At 44.0% G+C, this 19984-nt stretch overlaps 1 protein-coding gene across 8 annotated transcripts in view; it reads left to right on the top strand.

Annotated features, from left to right (window-relative positions):
* MTOR (mechanistic target of rapamycin kinase) overlaps nt 1-19984 on the top strand; it is an 84726-nt gene that overhangs the window by 1117 nt on the left and 63625 nt on the right. For 6 of the 8 annotated variants that reach the window (XM_075190200.1, XM_075190196.1, XM_075190199.1 and 3 more), the window contains exons 2-24: nt 4111-4286; nt 6421-6529; nt 7530-7780; nt 8244-8444; nt 8654-8788; nt 9261-9536; nt 9620-9728; nt 9847-10033; nt 10792-10920; nt 10999-11243; nt 12727-12939; nt 13032-13237; nt 13560-13682; nt 14918-15001; nt 15227-15319; nt 15396-15530; nt 15624-15753; nt 16190-16440; nt 16993-17013; nt 17920-17943; nt 18716-18802; nt 19475-19642; nt 19724-19836. In XM_075190200.1, coding sequence (XP_075046301.1) covers nt 4152-4286; nt 6421-6529; nt 7530-7780; nt 8244-8444; nt 8654-8788; nt 9261-9536; nt 9620-9728; nt 9847-10033; nt 10792-10920; nt 10999-11243; nt 12727-12939; nt 13032-13237; nt 13560-13682; nt 14918-15001; nt 15227-15319; nt 15396-15530; nt 15624-15753; nt 16190-16440; nt 16993-17013; nt 17920-17943; nt 18716-18802; nt 19475-19642; nt 19724-19836 — 3425 coding nt within the window. In that variant the 5' untranslated portion in view covers nt 4111-4151. The remainder of the gene's footprint in view (nt 1-4110; nt 4287-6420; nt 6530-7529; nt 7781-8243; nt 8445-8653; nt 8789-9260; nt 9537-9619; nt 9729-9846; nt 10034-10791; nt 10921-10998; nt 11244-12726; nt 12940-13031; nt 13238-13559; nt 13683-14917; nt 15002-15226; nt 15320-15395; nt 15531-15623; nt 15754-16189; nt 16441-16992; nt 17014-17919; nt 17944-18715; nt 18803-19474; nt 19643-19723; nt 19837-19984) is intronic. The other 2 variants (XM_075190201.1, XM_075190195.1) reach the window with 1 other exon arrangement.

Raw genomic sequence — 19984 nt, 5'->3', positions numbered from 1 at the left:
AGGAGTGAGAGAGGTAGAGACTGAGAGGGCCCTGCTCTTGAAAGCTTACAATCTAGAGGGGGAGGGTGATGCTGAAACAATAGGAGCTAGGAGGCTGGTAGTACTCTCTGTGTACTCAGGTGGGGGCAGGGTAGGCTATAATTAAGAGGTGGGTTTTGAGAGAGCTCTTAGAAGGTTGGGGGGAGTCTGGTCAGTTCCATAAGAGGAGAGTGAGTGACACAACACAAGAGAAGTGTTGGAGGCGGGAGTAAGAGGTGGTTATTAGAAGAGAGGCGATGGCTGAGGGGGAGTGCTTTGAGGGTGAGTTGCTTGATATAGAGATATATGTAAAAAATATGTGTAAGCTTTCAGCAAAAAGTTATTTAAGTTACAAGACATGTATAAACCCATAACATCACAGTGGAAAACCCTTTAAATAAGAACACCATTCAGTCTTATGAGGGTAGCAAACTGTCCAAAGGTATAAAGTTCTATGTGACTCACTTTCAGATAATGGTCATTGTGTGTTCACCCTTTGAGTTCATATTGACACAATCAGATACTAAAGAGTAACAGACCTAAACCAGACCAGAATAATGAGATACACTGATGTATCAAGCTGTTTTCCTTGCATTTGTTGTTCCCCATTTAAATGCATCTTTTGGGACACTTATGAAATGTCCTAAATATCCCTGTATTATAGTACTTTGTTTATCACCTGCCCTCCACAATGTTTTTTTACACTTCATTTACAGCAGTCACACACCCCACCGCCCCCCCCTAATGCTTCTGTCTTGTCTGCTACACACTAATTATCTGCTTGCATACAAATTAGCTGGGTGACTGGTTCCTACAGCACTATTTAACAAAGGTTATCTTTGTGAGCACATGGGACTTTACCCCTTGTCTCTTGTAGATTGTAAACTGAAGATCAGGACCCTCTCACCTTCTTTTTCATTGTTGCTGTATTTAATTGTGGAATCTTCAACTTGTTTCTTCTCCCTGTTGTTCAGTGCAGTGAAGTATGTTTGCACTATATAAGTGATAAGAACAAAATTCTATTTGGCTACAACCTCTAGTTTTTATTGTAAAATCTGCACGTGATAACTCTTCTTTCCAGATGTATTTATATTTGCTGGCCACTTTATTAGGTACACCTGCTTTTTAATGGAATTATCTATTTAGCCAATCTAGTAGTAGCAACTGAATGTATAAAAAGCATGCATGGTCAAGCGGTTCAGATGTTGTTCACCTCAAACACCAGAATGGGGAGAAAAATTACCTAAGTAACTTTGCCAGATTGTTTGTGGCGCATGGGGGGCTTTGCGTATCTCTCAGAACATGCTAATCTACTTTGATTTTTCACACACAACAGTCTGTAAACTTTACAGAGAATGGTACGCAAGACTTGCAGCGAGAGGTAGTTTTTGTGGGTGAAAACGCGTTGTTAATGAGCAGGGTCAGAGGAGAATGGTCAGACTGGTTCAAGCTGACTGGAAGGCGATCGTAACTCAATTCAATCGTAATCTAACAGCAGGACTACACACCATGTTCCTGGGGGGAGATCACGTCAACTAAATCTTATTGACTTGTTTGACTGGGTGACTTAAGTAATAGTTCAAGGAGGGGCTGTAGATATAGCTTATCTAGACTTCAGTAAGGCTTCCGACACTGTCCCACATCGAAGACTGTTAAATAAACTCAAAAACTTAGGATCGGATTCTAAGATGGTGGAATGGATCAGATCTTGTTTGCAGGATACAAAACAGAGAGTTATAGTAAATGGAGTACATTCACAGGAGGGATATGTTACCAGTGGAATAGCCCAGGGATCCGTACTTGGACCAGTGCTTTTTAATATCTTTATTGGAGACACTGCAATTGGTATTGAAGGGAAAGTATGCATTTTTGCAGATGACACAAAGATATGCAACAGAGTACACCAGGAGGGATAAAACAAATGATTGATGATCTAGGTAGACTAGAGAAATGGTGAAGAGTGGCAACTACAGTTTAATGCCAAAAAATGCAAAATCATGCACTTGGGTCTCAAAAACCCAGAAGCTAAATATAGTATTAATGGCACTATAATGAAAACTACTGAGGAGAAAAGTGGTCTAGGGCAGCACGGTGGCTCAGTGGATAGCACTTCTGTCTTACAGCACTGGGGTCATGAGTTCAATTCCTGACCATGGCTTTATCTGTGAGGCGTTAGGAGTCACTATTTCAGATCAAGTAAGCAATGTAACAAAGCAATGAAGGCAAGTCAGATGCTTGGTTACATAGGGAGAGGAATCAGTAGCAGAAAGAAGTAATAATACCACTGTATAGGTCATTGGTACGGCCTCATCTAGAATACGGTGTTCAGTTCTGGAGGCCATATCTCCAGAGGGATATAAATACATTAGAAACTGTACAAAGAAGGGCAACTAAAATGGTTCATGGTCTACAGCACAAAACTTACCCGGAAAGACTAAAAGATTTTATTATGTATAGTTTGGTGCAGAGAAGGGAAAGGGGGACATGATAGAAAGTTTCAAATATATCAAGGGTATAACAGGAGGGAAACATTAAAAGGAAGAGAAGTACTAAAACATGAGGACATGTACTGACACTGCGGGGAAGTAGGTTCAGAGGAAATCTGAGGAAAACTACTTCACAGAAAGGGTAGTGGGTAAGTGGAATAGCCTCCCATTAGAGGTGGTAGAGGTTAATACAGTAGAGCGATTTAAACATGCTTGGGGTAGACCTAAGAATATCCTTACAAAAGAACTAAGGATCAAATAGGGTTGGAGGTTACCATTGGTTAAACAATGGGCAGATTAGATGGGGCAAATGGTTCTTATCTTCCATCAAATTCTATATATTTCTATGTTCCTATGTTACAATCTGCAGACACAGAAATACAGAAATTTCCGATCATTTTTCTTTGCATCCCATAAAGGTGCACAGAAAATGAGCTGATGTATCTTACTGTAATAGCCGGCAATGTGCACACGTGGACATCGAGGTAACGTTTAAAGGCGCTGAATTGAGTCTGCCTCAAAGAGTCAGTTTTATAAAAACAAACCAAAAAGGAGTAAACTTGTCTGTATATAGAGATTGTGTTGTAAATATCAAGTTCGGTATTGGAATCTTAGTTGTACTGATGATTTGTACAATATTCCATCTTAGTAGATATTCTGGTGCTGTTGATGGCCATTATTATTATATTTCCTATTAAAATAGTATTCTCTGTATTTTATAGAGTTTGTTGTTCAATAAATGCAATTTTGTTATGACCATTTAACTTTGTCTATTGTTGTTTCCACAATTGTAAAATAACCCTGGTTGCATTTGCAGATATTTTTACGTTTATTTTAAACGTTGTTTTTGCATCGTGCTAGGAATTAATGCAACACCTGCTTGTAGCCCTTCAGCTTGGCTGACAGCTGTCACATTACACAAACCTGCAGCACTGTTCTTGGTAGAGACAAACCCTGAAAAAGTTTTTGCAGTTTTAAACAACAGAGATGACTCCTATGGCTAAAGCCTTATGGACATGAATACAATATAACGGTGATGATTTACACAGTAATCCAGGCTAATCCATATTGCTACAGGAATAGATGATTGGTACCATATATTTGGCATATCCATTTTTCCTCTACACAGCTATATGAGAACTTGCATCAGAGGAGGCTCATGTTTAGTTTCTGAGGAGAACATCAGTAGTCTCACAATCATCATCAGTACAGAGAACTCACTCATATCAGTCCCTGCCCCATTGGAGCTTAGTCTAAATTCCCTAATATAGACACACACACACACACAGACTAGGGTCAATTTTGATAGCAGCCAATTAACCTACCAGTATGTTTTTGGAGTGTGGGAGGAAACCGGAGCACCCGGAGGAAACCCACGCAAACACAGGGAGAATATACAAACTCCACACAGATAAGGCCATGGTCGGGACTTGAACTCATGACCCCAGTGCTGTGAGGCAGAAGTGCTAACCACTGAGCCACCGTGCTGTCCTAGCCAAGTCTCTTGTCTATAATCAATATGGATTATTGATGTCGCCTACATGGATTTACATGCATATGACGTGTTGAATTTTAGACACCTGATGTGTTTTCATTTGCCCTGCAGGCCCCCATGAGGTCACCTTTGTAGATTCTGCCGGTCTTGACATGGCCTCAACCAACATGTCCACCATAATGACAACGCTGCAGCAGTTCGCCACCGGCCTGAGGAGCAGAAGTGAAGAGGCTCGTACCAAGGCGGCCAAAGACCTGCAGCATTATGTCACCACTGAGCTGCGAGAAGTGAGTGGGCCCTATTAATGTGGAGCGGGTACTGGCTCTTTTCTCCCTACTGAACAGACCAAGTTGGGGTGTAAAGTAGGGTTTATTCGGACAGTTCGCTCAGGCACCAGCCCAACTTCTTTCTAAAATTCTCTGCCCACCCACGAGGATTCAAAATTCATTTTTCGCATTGTGCTAAACCCTTACTGGTATAATTTGTTGTGCAGACAAACTTTTGTCAAACAGTAGATTCCTCATTTTAAAACTGGACATTTTAACTTGCATGGGGCCGATAATCTTAATAATCCATTTTCTGTGCCATCTTCTGTCTGACTTTTCACCCCTTGCCAATTAGCATGGCACCAAGAAGCGCCACCTTTATATTTTTGTGAGGTTATTTGTTGAACCGCACGGCTTTCACTAGACCTTAAACATTGAGCCTCTATATGCTGCTCACTGAACATATGGTTGGTATCAATAGCACATTTGTGAAATGCGTTGTGCGCCAAAAACAGAGCAAGCAGCGTTCCGTGTCCGTCAGATCCGTGACAATGTACAGACCATGTATTCCTTATAGTCCTCTGTCTTACAACTAGTTTTAATTCTCACTCTAGATATAGTGACTATACCATTTGTGAATGAGAAACCGCTCATAAGGCCTGGGCAGCCTCCACTTGGTAGACGATGGTTCTGGTTTAAGATATCCACAGACGTTTTTGCTTTTGTATTCATTTTATTTTCCCTTATGGGTTGTAATATAATATTCCCACTGAGTGTAGTTATTTATCTGTAGACTTTCTGTTTTTGTAGGTTTGTGCTGAATTATAGTATAGTTAGGTTGCAGATTAATATGAAGGTAACTTTACAGGATGTTAGCAGAGATTGAGCTTCATCAGTCCTGATAGTCAATCTGTCACATAGGGATCTGCAAACCATGCAATGGAGGAAGTATAGACCACATACCCGTAATAGATTAGTTGTTAATGTTTTATTACCAGGGAAACGTATTCTCTGTCCTGAAATGTATTACACAAGTAGCAGCTAATCGCAGAGCTGCTTGGTGGAGCAGAGAGATACATTGTTTCCTCTGCTAAGCCCCACTTCCTGTAGCGCTTAATCATGAAAGGGGCTGATCATAGAGGTCTATTGAAGAGGACTGGATGGATTATATACAGGAAACCGCATGGTTCCTGACTTCCTGTTTGTTATATGGATGGGCAGGTTTTATTCAGGGATGCTGTCCAAATGTGGACATCTATCTATCCCATTGCCTTCACAATTTTGACACAAGATGACATTATTCTACTACACTGTATCACACCGCTCTCAAATACTCTCAAGCACTCAATGAGAGCCGATAAAATATTACTTGGCTTTATGCAAATTCACCTTTCTGTCCCTCACCCGAGGTGAAACGTACAAGTAGGGATTACTGATTACTCCTGTCACACCTACTGATTAAAGATCAATTATCATGAAGCCAGAAAGCAGCTAAACAATACCCTGAAACTGCGGCTCCCTTAGACCCCGTTCACACGAACGTTAAAATCCAGCACTAAAAGTGCAGTTACTGCACAGGGACAAAGCCTAGTAAACGTGCTCTGACGCCAGGGCACCTGAAAGTAACGTAACAAATGCACACGGTGCTCACTCTGTGTCAATATCAGTGTTGCCTTTAGCGTTCGTGATCATAAATGCTGGATAAAACACTAGTTCTGTGGGAGCACTCGTTAAGTACAAGCCCTTAGTGTGACCAGCAGTCATTAAACTGGTAATTATGACGCCACTCTTTGATCTATATGATCACATTTCGGAAGGTTTTAAGTTATGTTTTCTTGAGCGGCATTTCTGAACAAGACACACAAAGCTCAGACTAGAAACGTACAGAGACCATTAAGTTGCCCTTAACCGCAGCATTACATACACCTAATTTATCACATTGTATGGAAAGATTTACTTATGCCTGTGCTATGATATGCCTTTGCCTATTGCATTAACTTTAAGTTTTTTAACTTTAAGTGTAGAGATGCTGCTTTAGAACAGATGAACAGAATAATGTCAGTATAACGGCAGGGAGATTACTGTTCAAGAATCAAAACGTTCCAAAACTGTTTTACCACGAAGAAGTTACATAGAGATCATGTGTCATTCCCAGGTCAGCCAGGAGGAGGCGACACAGTTCTACGATGAGCTCAACCATTTCATCTTCGAGTTTGTTTCCAGCTCTGACGTGAGCGAGAGGAAAGGAGGGATCCTAGCTATAGGTATGCTATGTGCCCTGTGTGTGTACGTTTTAGGGTTAGCAATTATTTAGTATAGCAGGAAAGTCGCCCCCGTTTTCATAATCTTTCTGTGACGGCCTATTCTTTCTGTACCTCGCTACTGCTCTGTCGCTTTCTGCTGCATTAGTAATTTAGTGCTACAGTGATGGTAGAAGCCCGATGTGCTATGTGCCCCCCCGGTGCTGCCTGTCATGGGGGTGCCTGAAAATGCTCATGGTGATGGTGGACACCTGTGCACAGAGTACGGCACTTACCGCTACAGCACTTACCGCTACAGCACCTTGATTTTTCAGCGGCACCACTTTCCTTTGCCCTGGCCTTTTGGCTGGGTGCAAGGATAATTTTTAGATTTCCAGCCAAGTAACTGGGGTCTTAATTGGCGTTGTTTGGTTATTTATACTAGCACGTCTTTTATACGTTTTTGTAGGTTTGTTTTGACTTCACATTTTACCAGGGATTTGAGTATAGACCCTTTACGGGCTACCCTCTCCTCAAGTTTTCGTGGGCTCCCTCAATATGTGGGGGAGCTGAACAGTCGGTTCCTCTGGGGACAGCTCTGGCCTACCTGCGGGGAGAAAGGCGCCTGCGCGAGCCTTGCGTTGGGGTGGGCATGAAGACACTTACCTCCTTAAGGGGCCTTTTCGCTCCAGAGGTCGGGAATGTGAGGGGGACCTCCCTAGCTTTGGCAAAGGAGTCCCTGAAGACCCTTGTCTCTCTCTGGGGCATTTTTGCCACCTGGGGGATGGGGAGGAATGGGGCCCTTTTCCTTTAGGGATGGACCCACAAGACCCATCCCCCAGTTCAGTCTTTGCATGCACCTCGGGCTTCAGTCAAACGATAAACTCACAGTAGAAAAGTTCTTGTATGGTGGACAGTTTAGTTTTGTGTCAGTGAGGGCTTTGTATCCAGATTACTATTAAGAATGTTTGTGCTTTAGGTTTTTACACAATGATTCTGCTTCTAAATGAGCTGTTTTGCTCAGTTTTCATTTCCCTCACAGTCAGCCTGATCGGGGTGGAGGGCGGAAATGCCACCCGAATCAGCAGATTTGCCAACTACCTACGTAACCTGCTGCCCTCCAGCGACACCGCTGTCATGGAGATGGCCTCCAAAGCCATGGGGCGCCTTGCCATGGCGGGGGACACTTTCACCGCCGAGTACGTGGAGTTTGAGGTGAAACGCGCCCTGGAGTGGTTGGGAGCTGACCGTAATGAGGGACGGAGACACGCTGCCGTGAGTTCAATTCCTCCCGTGTATGGGTCATGTGCGCAGTATTGTAACGTTCTATTATTTTATGATTATTCTATAAGTTATCTATTTTCAGACAAATATACCTTTCATGCCAGTATCTTTATCTGACCTACTCTGCATCTCTCTATATTGCACATTGTATATTTATTGTAATTATACGCACAGTGGAAGGAGATACTTTGTGGGCTAGGCTGATATACATGAAACTGCAGCCTATTAATTATCTTGGTACCAGTATCATCAAAGTTGAAGCAGCCATTCTATGAGCTGAACCATTGTTCATGATAATTCAGGCTACTGGTGATGTCACGGTTTCCCGTGAAGTGATACATTGCATTCTTTCCTGTACCTGCTCACCCTTTGTCTGTAGTGGATGTTGTATTTCAGTAATAGGCTCCGTGTATTCCAGAAGTCGAGTGTTAAATCTCCGTGTTCCTCTCTGCAGGTTCTAGTGCTGCGGGAACTGGCTGTCAGCGCGCCCACGTTCTTCTTCCAGCAGGTCCAGCCGTTCTTTGACAGCATCTTCTATGGTGTGTGGGATTCCAAACAGGCAATTCGGGAGGGAGCAGTGGCGGCTCTGCGAGCCTGTCTGATCCTGACCACACAGCGGGAGCCCAAGGAGCTACAGAAACCCCTGTGGTACAGGGTATGGATCTGTTCTCTCTATGTCATGTAGCAGCTGTATGTCTTTTGTGGACCACAGAACGTACCAACATTTTAGACTTGACATTCACATCAGTCCCTGCCCAATTTATTTAATGTTTTTATCATAATCTATAACTTGTAATCTATATACAATCAGAGTGTCAATTATGTATGTGCTTTCTTCTCATCATGCATTTATCTGTCATTTAGCAAACGTATGAGGAAGCTGAGCGAGGGTTTGATGAGACATTATCTAAGGAGAAGGGAATGAACCGAGATGACCGGATCCATGGAGCTCTCCTGATTATTAATGAATTAGTGAGGATCAGCAGCATGGAAGGGGAGGTAAGATAGAAAATAATAAAAATAGCGATTACTTTTATATCAACTTGTATTCAAGTCTTAGTAGTGTTTTTTCTTTTTATAAATTTATTTTTAAAATCTAAACCTTGCCCTTTACACAATTGCATAAGATCCTCTGTGCTTAGTCTAAATTACCAAAACACACACACACACACACACACACACACACACACACACGTCAATTTTAGTAGCAGCCAATTAACCTACTAGTATGTTTTTTGGAGTGCGGGAGGAAACCCACGCAAACATGGGCAGAACATACAAACTCCACACAGATAAGCCCATCGTTGGTAATTGAACTCATGACCCCAGTTCTGTGAGGCAGAAGTGCTAACCACTGAGCCACCGTGCTGCACAATGTTATTTCATGATACTCAGCGCATCTCCTTATTGTCAGGACCATCACGCACTAGATTCTAACGTTTAATACTGGACTCTCTGATTTTTCCTCTAGCGCCTGAGAGAAGAGATGGAAGAGATTACCCAGCAGCAGCTGGTACATGACAAACACTGCAAGGACCTCATGACTTTTGGCCTGAAGCCGCGTCATATCACACCCTTTGCCAGTTTCCAGTCAGTGCAGCCCCAGCCTTCCAATGCTTTGCTGAGCCTTTTGGGGTACACGGGGCAGCAGGGGATTCTGGGATATGGATCTGCGCCGATGCCAGACAAATCCACCTTGGTGGAAAGCCGCACGTGCCGGGAACTAGTGGAAGAGAAGTTTGATCAGGTAGGTGTGTAGTGGCATCTCTCTCTCATCCATATACTTCTGTAGGTTTTGTCTAACTTCATTTTTATTTTTTTCCCTCGCAGATTTGTCGTTGGGTCTTAAAGTGCCGAAGTAGCAAAAACCCTTTAATTCAGATGACCATTTTGCACGTTCTCCCGCGTCTGGCTGCGTTCAGGCCTTCTGCGTTCACGGGTAAGTTTAGCGTTGACTGCTGGGACAACCAGTCTCTTCATGTTCTGTTCTTTGCCGTCTTTCGCTAGTCTTCAGTTGCTGTAAAATACTGAATTTGTTCTGTGTACTTTTTCCTTAGCGGATCAATACCTCCCAGACACCATGAGCCACCTACTGAGCTGTGTGCGCAAGGAGAAGGAGCGCACTGTGGCCTTCCAAGCGCTGGGACTCATCTCTGTCGCTGTCAGGGCAGAGATACGTTGTTATCTGCCCAAAATCCTGGAACATGTCAAATCCGCTCTGCCTCCTAAAGACTTCGCTCACAAGTGAGTGTGCGCCGTTCTTGTTTAACCCAAGTTTGAGAACTGCAAAATAACGACATGGCTGAAATAAAATCATATTTCCACATGTTTTATCTAACATGCAACACAGTATAGAGGGGAAGTGTAACCTGTGGTCACCAGACCAGAGCTCTTCTAGATGAAACACATTCTTTTAAGGGAACCGGTCACCAGTTTGTTGACATAGAGGAAGCCCATTGTTTTTGCTTATCTAATGCCCAAGGCACTGTGTAATAAGCAAATAAATTGGCAATGTAGACAGGCTAGCTTTATGTTGTTTCTGGAAGTGTCAATGAATGTAGTGCTCATAGCACTAGTATCGATACTGTTCTCATCACACCTCAGCATCTTAAGAAGTTTGTGCGATTGGCGTCGGAACACATTCTGTATTCATTCTTCATTTCCTGTTTGTTAAAGTAACACGGTTTGAAGTGGGTGGGGCTAGAACATCCTGTAACCAATCAGATTGTTTTAGTGAATTAATGGTTGTAAGTCGTGGACAGTGTGATAATATGAGGGGGAGGGGATTGGAGACAAATGGAAAGCCAAATATATTGTGGAAATTGTACTTGGTGGGGGTAACACATCTGTGAGCCAAATGTGACCATTTAGCAGCCCTGATATATGAGATTGCGGGGTATTTTAGTGATGAATAACCAATACTAATTCTGATGTATTTCAACCATTTGGTCTTATGTAGACTTCACTGTCCCCAGTTAAATGTGTTGTTTTTCTCTACATAGGAGACAGAAGTCTATGCAGGTGGATGCAACAGTCTTTACTTGTATTAGTATGTTGGCTCGATCGATGGGACCGGCCATCCAGCAGGACATTAAAGAGCTGCTAGAACCCATGCTGTCTGTGGGCCTGAGGTGAGTAGTATTAGGGTCACACTGGAAAAGTTTAGTACCGTGTCTCGGGGTTACTAATAGACTATTGCTTTCTCCCAGCCCCGCGTTGACCGCTGTGCTTTATGACCTGAGCCGACACATCCCTCAGCTGAAGAAAGACATCCAGGACGGGCTACTGAAAATGCTGTCGATGGTTCTCATGCACAAACCTCTCCGACATCCAGGGATGCCCAAAGGCCTGGCACATCAGCTGTCGTCTCCTAGCCTCACCAATATCCCCGAAGCCAGCGACGTGGGCAGCATTACTTTGGCTCTCCGCACCTTAGGCACTTTTGAGTTTGAAGGTAAGGGCCTAGATGGAGGTCTTTTAGTAGACTTAGTAGACTTTAGTAGACTAGATCTTTAGACATACTGTGTTTCTTGATGAAATAACAACCTTACTTTGTGTCCCTTACCTTGGAAGCTTTCAGACAAATTAAATATTTTGCCCTATGATAGATTCATTCTAGGGTGTGACATGTTCTCCTGGAAAGTCAGCTCAAGGTCATTTAGTCAAGGTCAGGCATGGCCTTAAGTCTGAAAGGCCAAAGAACATTGGGCAGGTAATTTGTTTTAAGTCCATCAGACCCCTTGAGTGGGTCAATCAATGGAAGTCTCTGTTCCCCTTGACCATGACACACGAGGAACGGTCAAGCAAACAGCATTTTCCAGGGAGGTTTATGGGTTTCAGTAAGGGAAAATCACTATCTTGGCTGCAAAGGACATAAGACTCTTTCAACCACAGAGCCAAAGTAAATGTCTGATTGCATGTTGGTCGCCCCTTTTTCTGTCTTGTCAAGACCTGGACCACATGTGGCAGCACTGGGAGTCTGTATACAAGAACAAGTCCTTCTGGTTTGTGAAGGGCAGACTGTAGATTCAGACACTTCCACCTCTTCTAGCAGAAGTGCTAGATGGCTTCTGTCATTGGTACCTCCCCCCACCAACCATCTTCACAAGATTCCTAGGTCCACTAAATGTGTGCTTTATTCAGCGCTCCCTCCTCCTTTACATGTTCCATCAGACACTCTCTTTGTAGCTCAGAATCAGGGGTCATTACCTGATTCTAGAATAAAGAAAGTGCAAACATGCCTACAATTCTAATTTCTAAACCCCAACAGCTTTTCACATTTATTTTTTTTAATAGTTCTGAATGCATCCAATGTATTAAGTTTAGATGGCTTATAAATTAAGTATTTTAGACCAGTCATCCAATCCATGTCTCTAGGGGTTTTTATCAGTAGACATAAAGGAATGATATACCCTTTAAAATACTACCCAATAATGGATCATGTCTCTTGCTGCCCTATGTATGGGTGAAGATGAAGAGCACTTTACAGTTTGAAACAGACAGTAAATGTAAAGAATGAATGTGTTGTTTGTTATAGGTGATCTATTCACTTAAACCTTTAACTGAATACATGTCTTCCCAGTGATTTTTATAATGACAAACCTGTATTACAAGAATCTGCTTCACACACAACAAACTGTCATATAATACAGCAATACTGTATGAACAGCTGAAAGATATCTTCATGTTTGACATCTGTCCAGCAACAATATCATCATCTTTCAGCATGATAGAAATGTTAGGACCTATGGTATCCACATCAACATTTGTTGATGTCTTGTGTTTGAACAATACATTCACCTTCTCTCTCGATTCATTAAATCCAATTCATTCAGTTGCAGAGTTACCTGTAAAGCTCCAGTAATCTCCGCCCAGTTCTAGAACACTGTGTATACTCTTGTTTTATATGTGATATTATTCTGTTCTGCTCCGTCCAGGTCACTCGCTGACCCAGTTTGTGCGTCATTGTGCCGATCACTTCCTCAATAGCGAACACAAGGAGATTCGGATGGAAGCCGCCCGCACCTGCTCCCGATTGCTCACTCCCTCCATCCAGCTTCTTAGTGGCCATGGACATGTGAGTCAGACCGCTGTTCAGGTTGTGGCCGATGTTCTGAGCAAACTGCTTGTGGTGGGAATTACAGATCCAGGTAACATTGGATAATGTGGACTCTCTGTATTGGGACAATCAGGAGTGATGCAGGTCTCTGAATGCAGTGTACGTTTCTGTTCCCCCTCGCAGACCCTGATATCCGGTACTGTGTCTTGGCGTCATTAGACGAACGCTTTGACTCTCACCTGGCCCAGGCGGAGAACCTTCAGGCTTTGTTCGTGGCCTTGAATGATGAAGTGTTTGAGATACGGGAACTGTCAATCTGCACCATTGGCCGCCTTAGCAGTATGAACCCGGCCTTTGTAATGCCTTTCCTGCGCAAGATGCTCATCCAGGTGAGTAGCGCTTGGTGGTTCTTTATGCTCCCCTTGAACTTTGATATGAGGACAAGTCCGTCACCTGGATGTATGTGTTGGGTCTTGTTTATTGAAAAGTCAAGAGAGCGGAGACTGTCCATCAAATCACCCAGCACTTCTTATTGGTTGGGAGAACTGTTGAAGTGGAGGGGCTGCAGAGGGATGATGGCACTGCCAGCGTATGCTGCTTGGCATATTGTGTGAATGGATTGGGGGGGGGTGTAAAACAAAAAGTAATTTTGCAACGAATGAAACCGCCTCACTCGGCTACCTAGGTCACGGTTACATTTTCTGTCGTCAGATCTTGACAGAGTTGGAGCACAGCGGTGTTGGAAGGAACAAGGAGCAAAGCGCACGGATGCTGGGACACCTTGTATCCAATGCACCGCGTCTTATCCGCCCTTACATGGAGCCCATCCTTAAGGTAACGTTTCTCCTGGGGTCTCTTCTGCTACTTATGGAACTTCTGAGTTTATTTTTCTATAACATTCCAAGCATGTTGGGATATGTAACCCCATTCCCTCCTCCCCATTCCCTCCTCCTACCATTGTGTCTCTGTCCGTCCTACCCTCCCCTTGGATTGTACGCTCCTCCGAGCAGGGCCTCCTCTCCTGTTCTCCACCACCTTGACTCTGCTCTCCAGCTCCTTGTCTCCTCCGTGAGGTCCTCCGGCCCCTGTCTCTGCCCCGCTGGGGGCGCTCACCTCTAATCTAGCTGTACATTGAGCTTCTGAGTTACTGTGATTTCTGTTAACTGTTCCGTGCTGTCTCACCCTGTATCGTGTTTCTGTCTGTCCCTGTACGGCGCTACGGATACCTAGTGGCGCCCTATAAATAAAAATTAATAATAATAATGTTGGGATATGTAACTTTGCACAGAGAACGTCATTTTACAAATTTGCATAGAAGTCTGAACGGTTATATTGCTGGGCCTGTTAAGGTAAACTGACAGTCAGACTCCACTTAAATCGTTCCCTTAGTGTTCAAAAGAGTCTAGTTGTACAATACTAAAATCTCTGGAGAACATAAAACTACTGTTTCATTAAACAAGGAGAGCTCTATAGAATGGCAATGAGGAACAAAGTATATGTTGAAAGTACATTTTGACTTAAAGAAATGGATTGATTTTCAATATAATGGGTAGTACCTGGATAATGGTTGCCCACTGTGTCTCTACAAGAACCATGCACAGCAGTGTCACCGGCTGACACTCTTCCTGCTGCTTTATGGTCAGGATTGCCTGTTATCTAGCGACAATGCAGCCACCCTACTGTTTAGCAGTATAGCGGGGAGTGACAAACCAGAGATGATGAGGGTGATTGCTACAGAGATAACCAGCTTTGACAATCTGTCTCGCCAGCTGTTGTGGAATAAAGTGCCAGCAAGCCCTATCAGACTTTCCTCAACAGCAGGTGGGTGGCGGGTTGCTTGCCTCTGGCGTAGGGCAATGATGGGGGTTGTAGTTCCACTACAGCTGGAGTATCACAGTTTGTCCTTCAACAGATGTATGTACATGTTGGGACATTAAGGTTACTTTTTCCTAATGCATTCAAATAATGTGTAACACTTCCTTTCATTAGGTATGGCTTGTCGTAAATTACGCTTACAGTAAATCATTCAGGCAGAAGATTTCTAACAGGTTCTCTATGTGTTATCCCAGGCTCTGATCTTAAAGCTGCGCGACCCAGATCCCAACCCCGGGGTTGTGACAAACGTCTTGGCAACAATCGGAGAGCTCGCCCAGGTAAGAGCGGATAAAGCGTAGCCTTTGTCTCCTCACCGAGGAGGCAGACATTTTGTGTGAGGAATCTGCAGTATGTGACGGCACTAGGATCCAGTGACGTCAATGAGACCAGAAACAATGAATGTGTTTTCAACATACACAATTTTATGTCTGTGACAGCTGCACTTCAATGTGTTATTCTTGTATCTGCTCTTGTGTGTAATGGGCTGAATTTTCTACCACCAGGTCAGTGGGTTAGAGATGAGGAAGTGGATGGATGAATTATTCCCCATCATCATGGACATGCTACAAGATTCCTCATTGCTGGCTAAAAGACAGGTCAGTAACGTGATGTCTCCTGGTCAGTGCTGGAGTGGTGGCAAGTAGTCTGACCCCTTCATGCTTTCCTCCCTAGGTTGCCTTGTGGACTCTGGGACAGCTGGTGGCCAGCACAGGCTACGTGGTAGAACCGTACAGGAAATATCCTTCTCTGCTGGAGGTGCTGCTCAATTTCCTAAAGACCGAGCAAAACCAGGGCATCCGCCGTGAGGTGAGCTAACCCGTCCATCCGACTTATCGCTGCACTGTAGTCGGATATTCCAAGACAACTGAGCGCTGAATTGGCATGTATTCTTCATTCTAGGCTATCCGTGTGCTGGGCCTCCTGGGGGCTTTGGACCCATACAAACACAAAGTAAATATCGGAATGATCGACCAGTCCAGAGACGCTTCAGCTCTAAGTTTGTCCGAGTCTAAGACCAACCAGGATTCTGGTAAGAACGTGTCATTAGAAGATGTCAATTCATTACTGCATTTTATCAAAATGAATGGAAAAAAAAATAACATGCGCTATCTAGGTTTTCATCCATAAACCCGTTCTATCAACCGTCGGTCAAGTTAGACGCACAAAATGACGGAGACTGTATTCATTAGGCTGCACCCTATCCAGTGACTAGGAATGTTGTGCCTCAGCGATGTCACTAGATCTTACTGTATTGATAGGCTGCATTATAATGGCTCAGAACCAATATGGCGGCCTCCATGGAGTGTGACAGGTGGGATATAATTTCTTTATCCACCAGCTATTGCTGGGGATGGGAAACAAGATATAATGGTGGCTCCTCTTGTCTTTCTATTTAACACTTCTGCTTCCACAGTGTGTTTTCATGTCATTACACAAGGTGATATTTTCTTTCTCTTCTGCTTTAGCTGACTATAGTACCAGTGAAATGCTGGTGAACATGGGGAACTTACCCCTAGATGAGTTCTATCCAGCAGTGTCTGTGGTCACACTAATGCGGATCCTGAGGGACCAATCTCTGTCCAATCATCACACCATGGTGGTACAAGCCATCACCTTCATCTTCAAGTCTCTAGGACTGAAATGCGTGCAGTTTCTACCTCAGGTGATGCCGACCTTCCTGAGCGTTATCCGCTTGTGTGACAACAATGTTCGGGAGGTATGTATCTAGACTCGGAACGTTTGTATCCATATGTGTTGTTGGCCATGCTATCCACGCGTTTCTGGGTTTTCTGTGTAATGTTGTTATATTGGAGCAGAGAGGCCTAGGTATTTGGAGAGAATCAGGAATAACGTCCTGTAAAACATATGATTGTTATCCCTGTATTGAGCCCTAATAGTTTCTTAAACCCATAAGGCAGAGGCTGCAGGTGGTCTTGGGAAGCTGGGCCCAAAAATCACTTTGGCTGCTAGTTAGAAAGACTGCAATGTATAACAACCGTAGTACAGTAACTCCTGTTTCTAAACTGCATTTTAATATTCAATGCTACAAAGCTTCCTGCTCGTTCTTCCATTTAGCACTGTCCAGCTCTCAGTATTACAACGTACAGATATGTATATACAGAGAGTCTGATGACAACGCGCAGCGGCTGAATGTAGTGGAGTCGGTGCGATCTTTGTAGTTATGTTACAGTACACTTGTTATGGTTTGGAGGTGTGAAGTTTTGGGAGTGTTCGCAATCATTATTAATTTTGTTTCTTTTCTCCACAGTCTCACCAACCTTCTCCTCAAGTAAGTCATGAAGAAACACCAGCAGGCAAATGTGAATTGTGTTATCTCCTATATCTTCTACACTAGTACATGTTATAACTAATGATGACAATTGTTTATCTAGATGTTACTACTTGTTCAGTTCACCATAATGTTTTAACTTCATCTTTCATTTGTAAGGAGTGTCTACGTTAAAAAATATTTCAAATTACTCAAGATCAGGGAGAGGGGTGCGCTGAACACTAATTTTTAATAGATCACTATATTTGTACATAATGTCAGTTCGTTTATAGGGCAACTAAATGCATATTGATTCAATGCAAATGAACTGCTTTAAAAATACCAAAATAAATACAGAATCGAAATATGTGGCAGTGAGGTGGGGCCGAGGGGGTCTCTGTGGGAGAGGGGTGGGGCCGAGGGGGTCTCTGTGGGAGAGGGGTGGGGCCGAGGGGATCTCTGTGGGAGAGGGGTGGGGCCGAGGGGGTCTCTGTGGGAGAGGGGTGGGGCCGAGGGGGTCTCTGTGGGAGAGGGGTGGGGCCGAGGGGGTCTCTGTGGGAGAGGGGTGGGGCCGAGGGGGTCTCTGTGGGAGAGGGGTGGGGCCGAGGGGGTCTCTGTGGGAGAGGGGTGGGGCCGAGGGGGTCTCTGTGGGAGAGGGGTGGGGCCGAGGGGGTCTCGGTGGGAGAGGGGTGGGGCCGAGGGGGTCTCGGTGCGGCCGAGGGACTCGTATGGTCTTATTCTTGTGTGCTGCCCCTATAGAAATACTGTGTGCGGTTTCGCACCAAGAATTGGGCTGTCATTGGCAGCCTAAGACACCCTCTCTAACTGGTAGTGTTGCTATACTGCTTTCTTTTTTCACCCTACATCAGTCTAACACGATTTCCTTTTCTCTCTCTCGTCTTTTCTCATTTGATTTTGGCCCAGAAGAGGACAGGACTGATGTCGCCTCAGGTAAGTGACCTCCCATTGCTTCTGATGAGAACCGTTTTAGAAGAAAGGCCACAAAGACTTTGGGCGATCTGGCAGATTAAAGCAGATTAAAAGACAGTTTGAACAACTTATTATAATACAGATTTATGAAGACCTATTAAAGTGCAAAGTAAAGCCACAATTAATGTTAATATGGAAGGTCGTAAAATATATTACATAGATGAGTAACATAACATATGGAGTAACTGACATTGTTATACATAGTTTCCATGTTAGAAGGGAGGTTACTCTTTCAACACGCAGACAGTGACTGACAGCTTGGCTGGCAGACTTGATTAGAGGAGTACGGTTGGGAATTGGTTGATTCGTACACTGGGGAAGGGGCGGTGATGTGTTGGCAACTCAGCCTTTCATTATACATCATCACCATTTATTTATATAGCGCCACTAATTCCGCAACATTGTACAGAGAACATTGGGGGTTACAGTCTAAATCCCGGCACGCATGCACACGTCAATTTGTTAGCAGCCAATTAACCTACCAGAATGTTTTTGGAGTGTGGGAGGAAACCGGAGCACCCGGAGGAAACCCACATAAACACGGGGAGAACATACAAACTCCACACAGATAAGGCCATGGTCGGGAATTGAACTCATGACCCCAGTTCTGTAAGCACATGTGCTAACCACTGAGCCACCGTGCTGCCCACCATCCCAACATCATCAGTGGGTCTTTTGGTTCTGTTCCTGTTCTCATCTGTGAATTTTTTTTTTTCTTTTTACTTCTCTACAGTTCATGTTTCAGCAGTTGGGGATGTTGGTTTCCTTTGTGCGAAGCCATATCCGCCCCTACATGGAGGAGATCTTCGCCCTGATAAGAGTATGTATTAATGTGGCTTTTTGCTTCATCTCATGAGTGGTAATAAGCGTCTTTGATTAATGATTGTTTGACATGTGTTAGTCATTGCTTTGATGAAGGTCTTTATTTAAGAGCAACAGAACGAAACAGTCTTTTGTCACTTTCGAATTCCAGCAATAAATTCTCTGATAGGGGGAGAAAAAAAAAAGAAACTCTTCCCTCAGTCACGGATATACATCTGAATGCTGACAGTATGAGTTGATATAAGGCGTTTTAACCATGAGAAACTTTAGATGTAGCGATGAGCATTATTCTTGGTAGAACTTGTTCACTGGCCTCTAAATCATTGGATAGGGAGTCTCTGTTATGTATTGTGCTCATGACGAGGGCCGCCATCTTGGGGTGGGTACAGTTGTAGGGGCCCCGGACTGACTAGGGGGGGCTGCCGGTGATGACCATCCTGGCCCTGAACTTCTGATTCGGGGATCTCAGAAGCAGTCGGCGGCTGGGATTATTGGAGGTCTGGTCATGTGGTTGCACTGGGCTGCACGTTACACCTCTGTGGTGGGAGGAGGGGTGGGGAGCCCCTATACAGTGTTAATATCTTATGACTCGGTAACGTGGAGTTGTGAGGGGTCACTTATCCACTTCCAGCGTGGCATTGGTAGTGTCTAATCCTTTTTTGTCTTGCAGGATTACTGGACCATGAACAACCCCATACAGAGCACGATCATTTTGCTCATTGAGCAGATTGTGCTAGCGCTGGGGGGAGAGTTTAAGCTGTACCTGCCTCAGCTCATCCCTCACATGCTGCGAGTGTTCATGCACGACAGCAGCGCGGGCCGGTCCGTGACTATTAAGGTAAGCAATGGGATAGAGAATGGAATGGATTTCTATATAAACGCTATGACTGCTATAATATGTGTTTTAATCCCTCCTCAGCTTCTGAATGCTATCCAGATGTTTGGGGCCAATCTAGACGACTATTTACATCTCCTGTTACCACCCATTGTAAAGCTGTTTGATGCACCGGATTCTCCTCTACCAGCTCGAAAGTAAGAAACGATTTATTGCTGAACATACTGAGCTTATGTGTACACATATAATAAAATGTACCACATGGATGTACCACAGGAAAGGAAACTGTCTTTTAATAAAACAATGGAGTTAAGCGTGATACGGCCTGGTGTATTCAGGCAGCTT

Source organism: Mixophyes fleayi, chromosome 11 (genome assembly GCF_038048845.1).
Source record: "Mixophyes fleayi isolate aMixFle1 chromosome 11, aMixFle1.hap1, whole genome shotgun sequence".
In the NCBI taxonomy this organism is placed as follows: Eukaryota; Metazoa; Chordata; class Amphibia; order Anura; family Limnodynastidae; genus Mixophyes; species Mixophyes fleayi.
The sequence above is the reverse complement of the archived record's forward strand: the minus strand, read 5'-3'. Positions and strand labels throughout refer to the sequence as shown.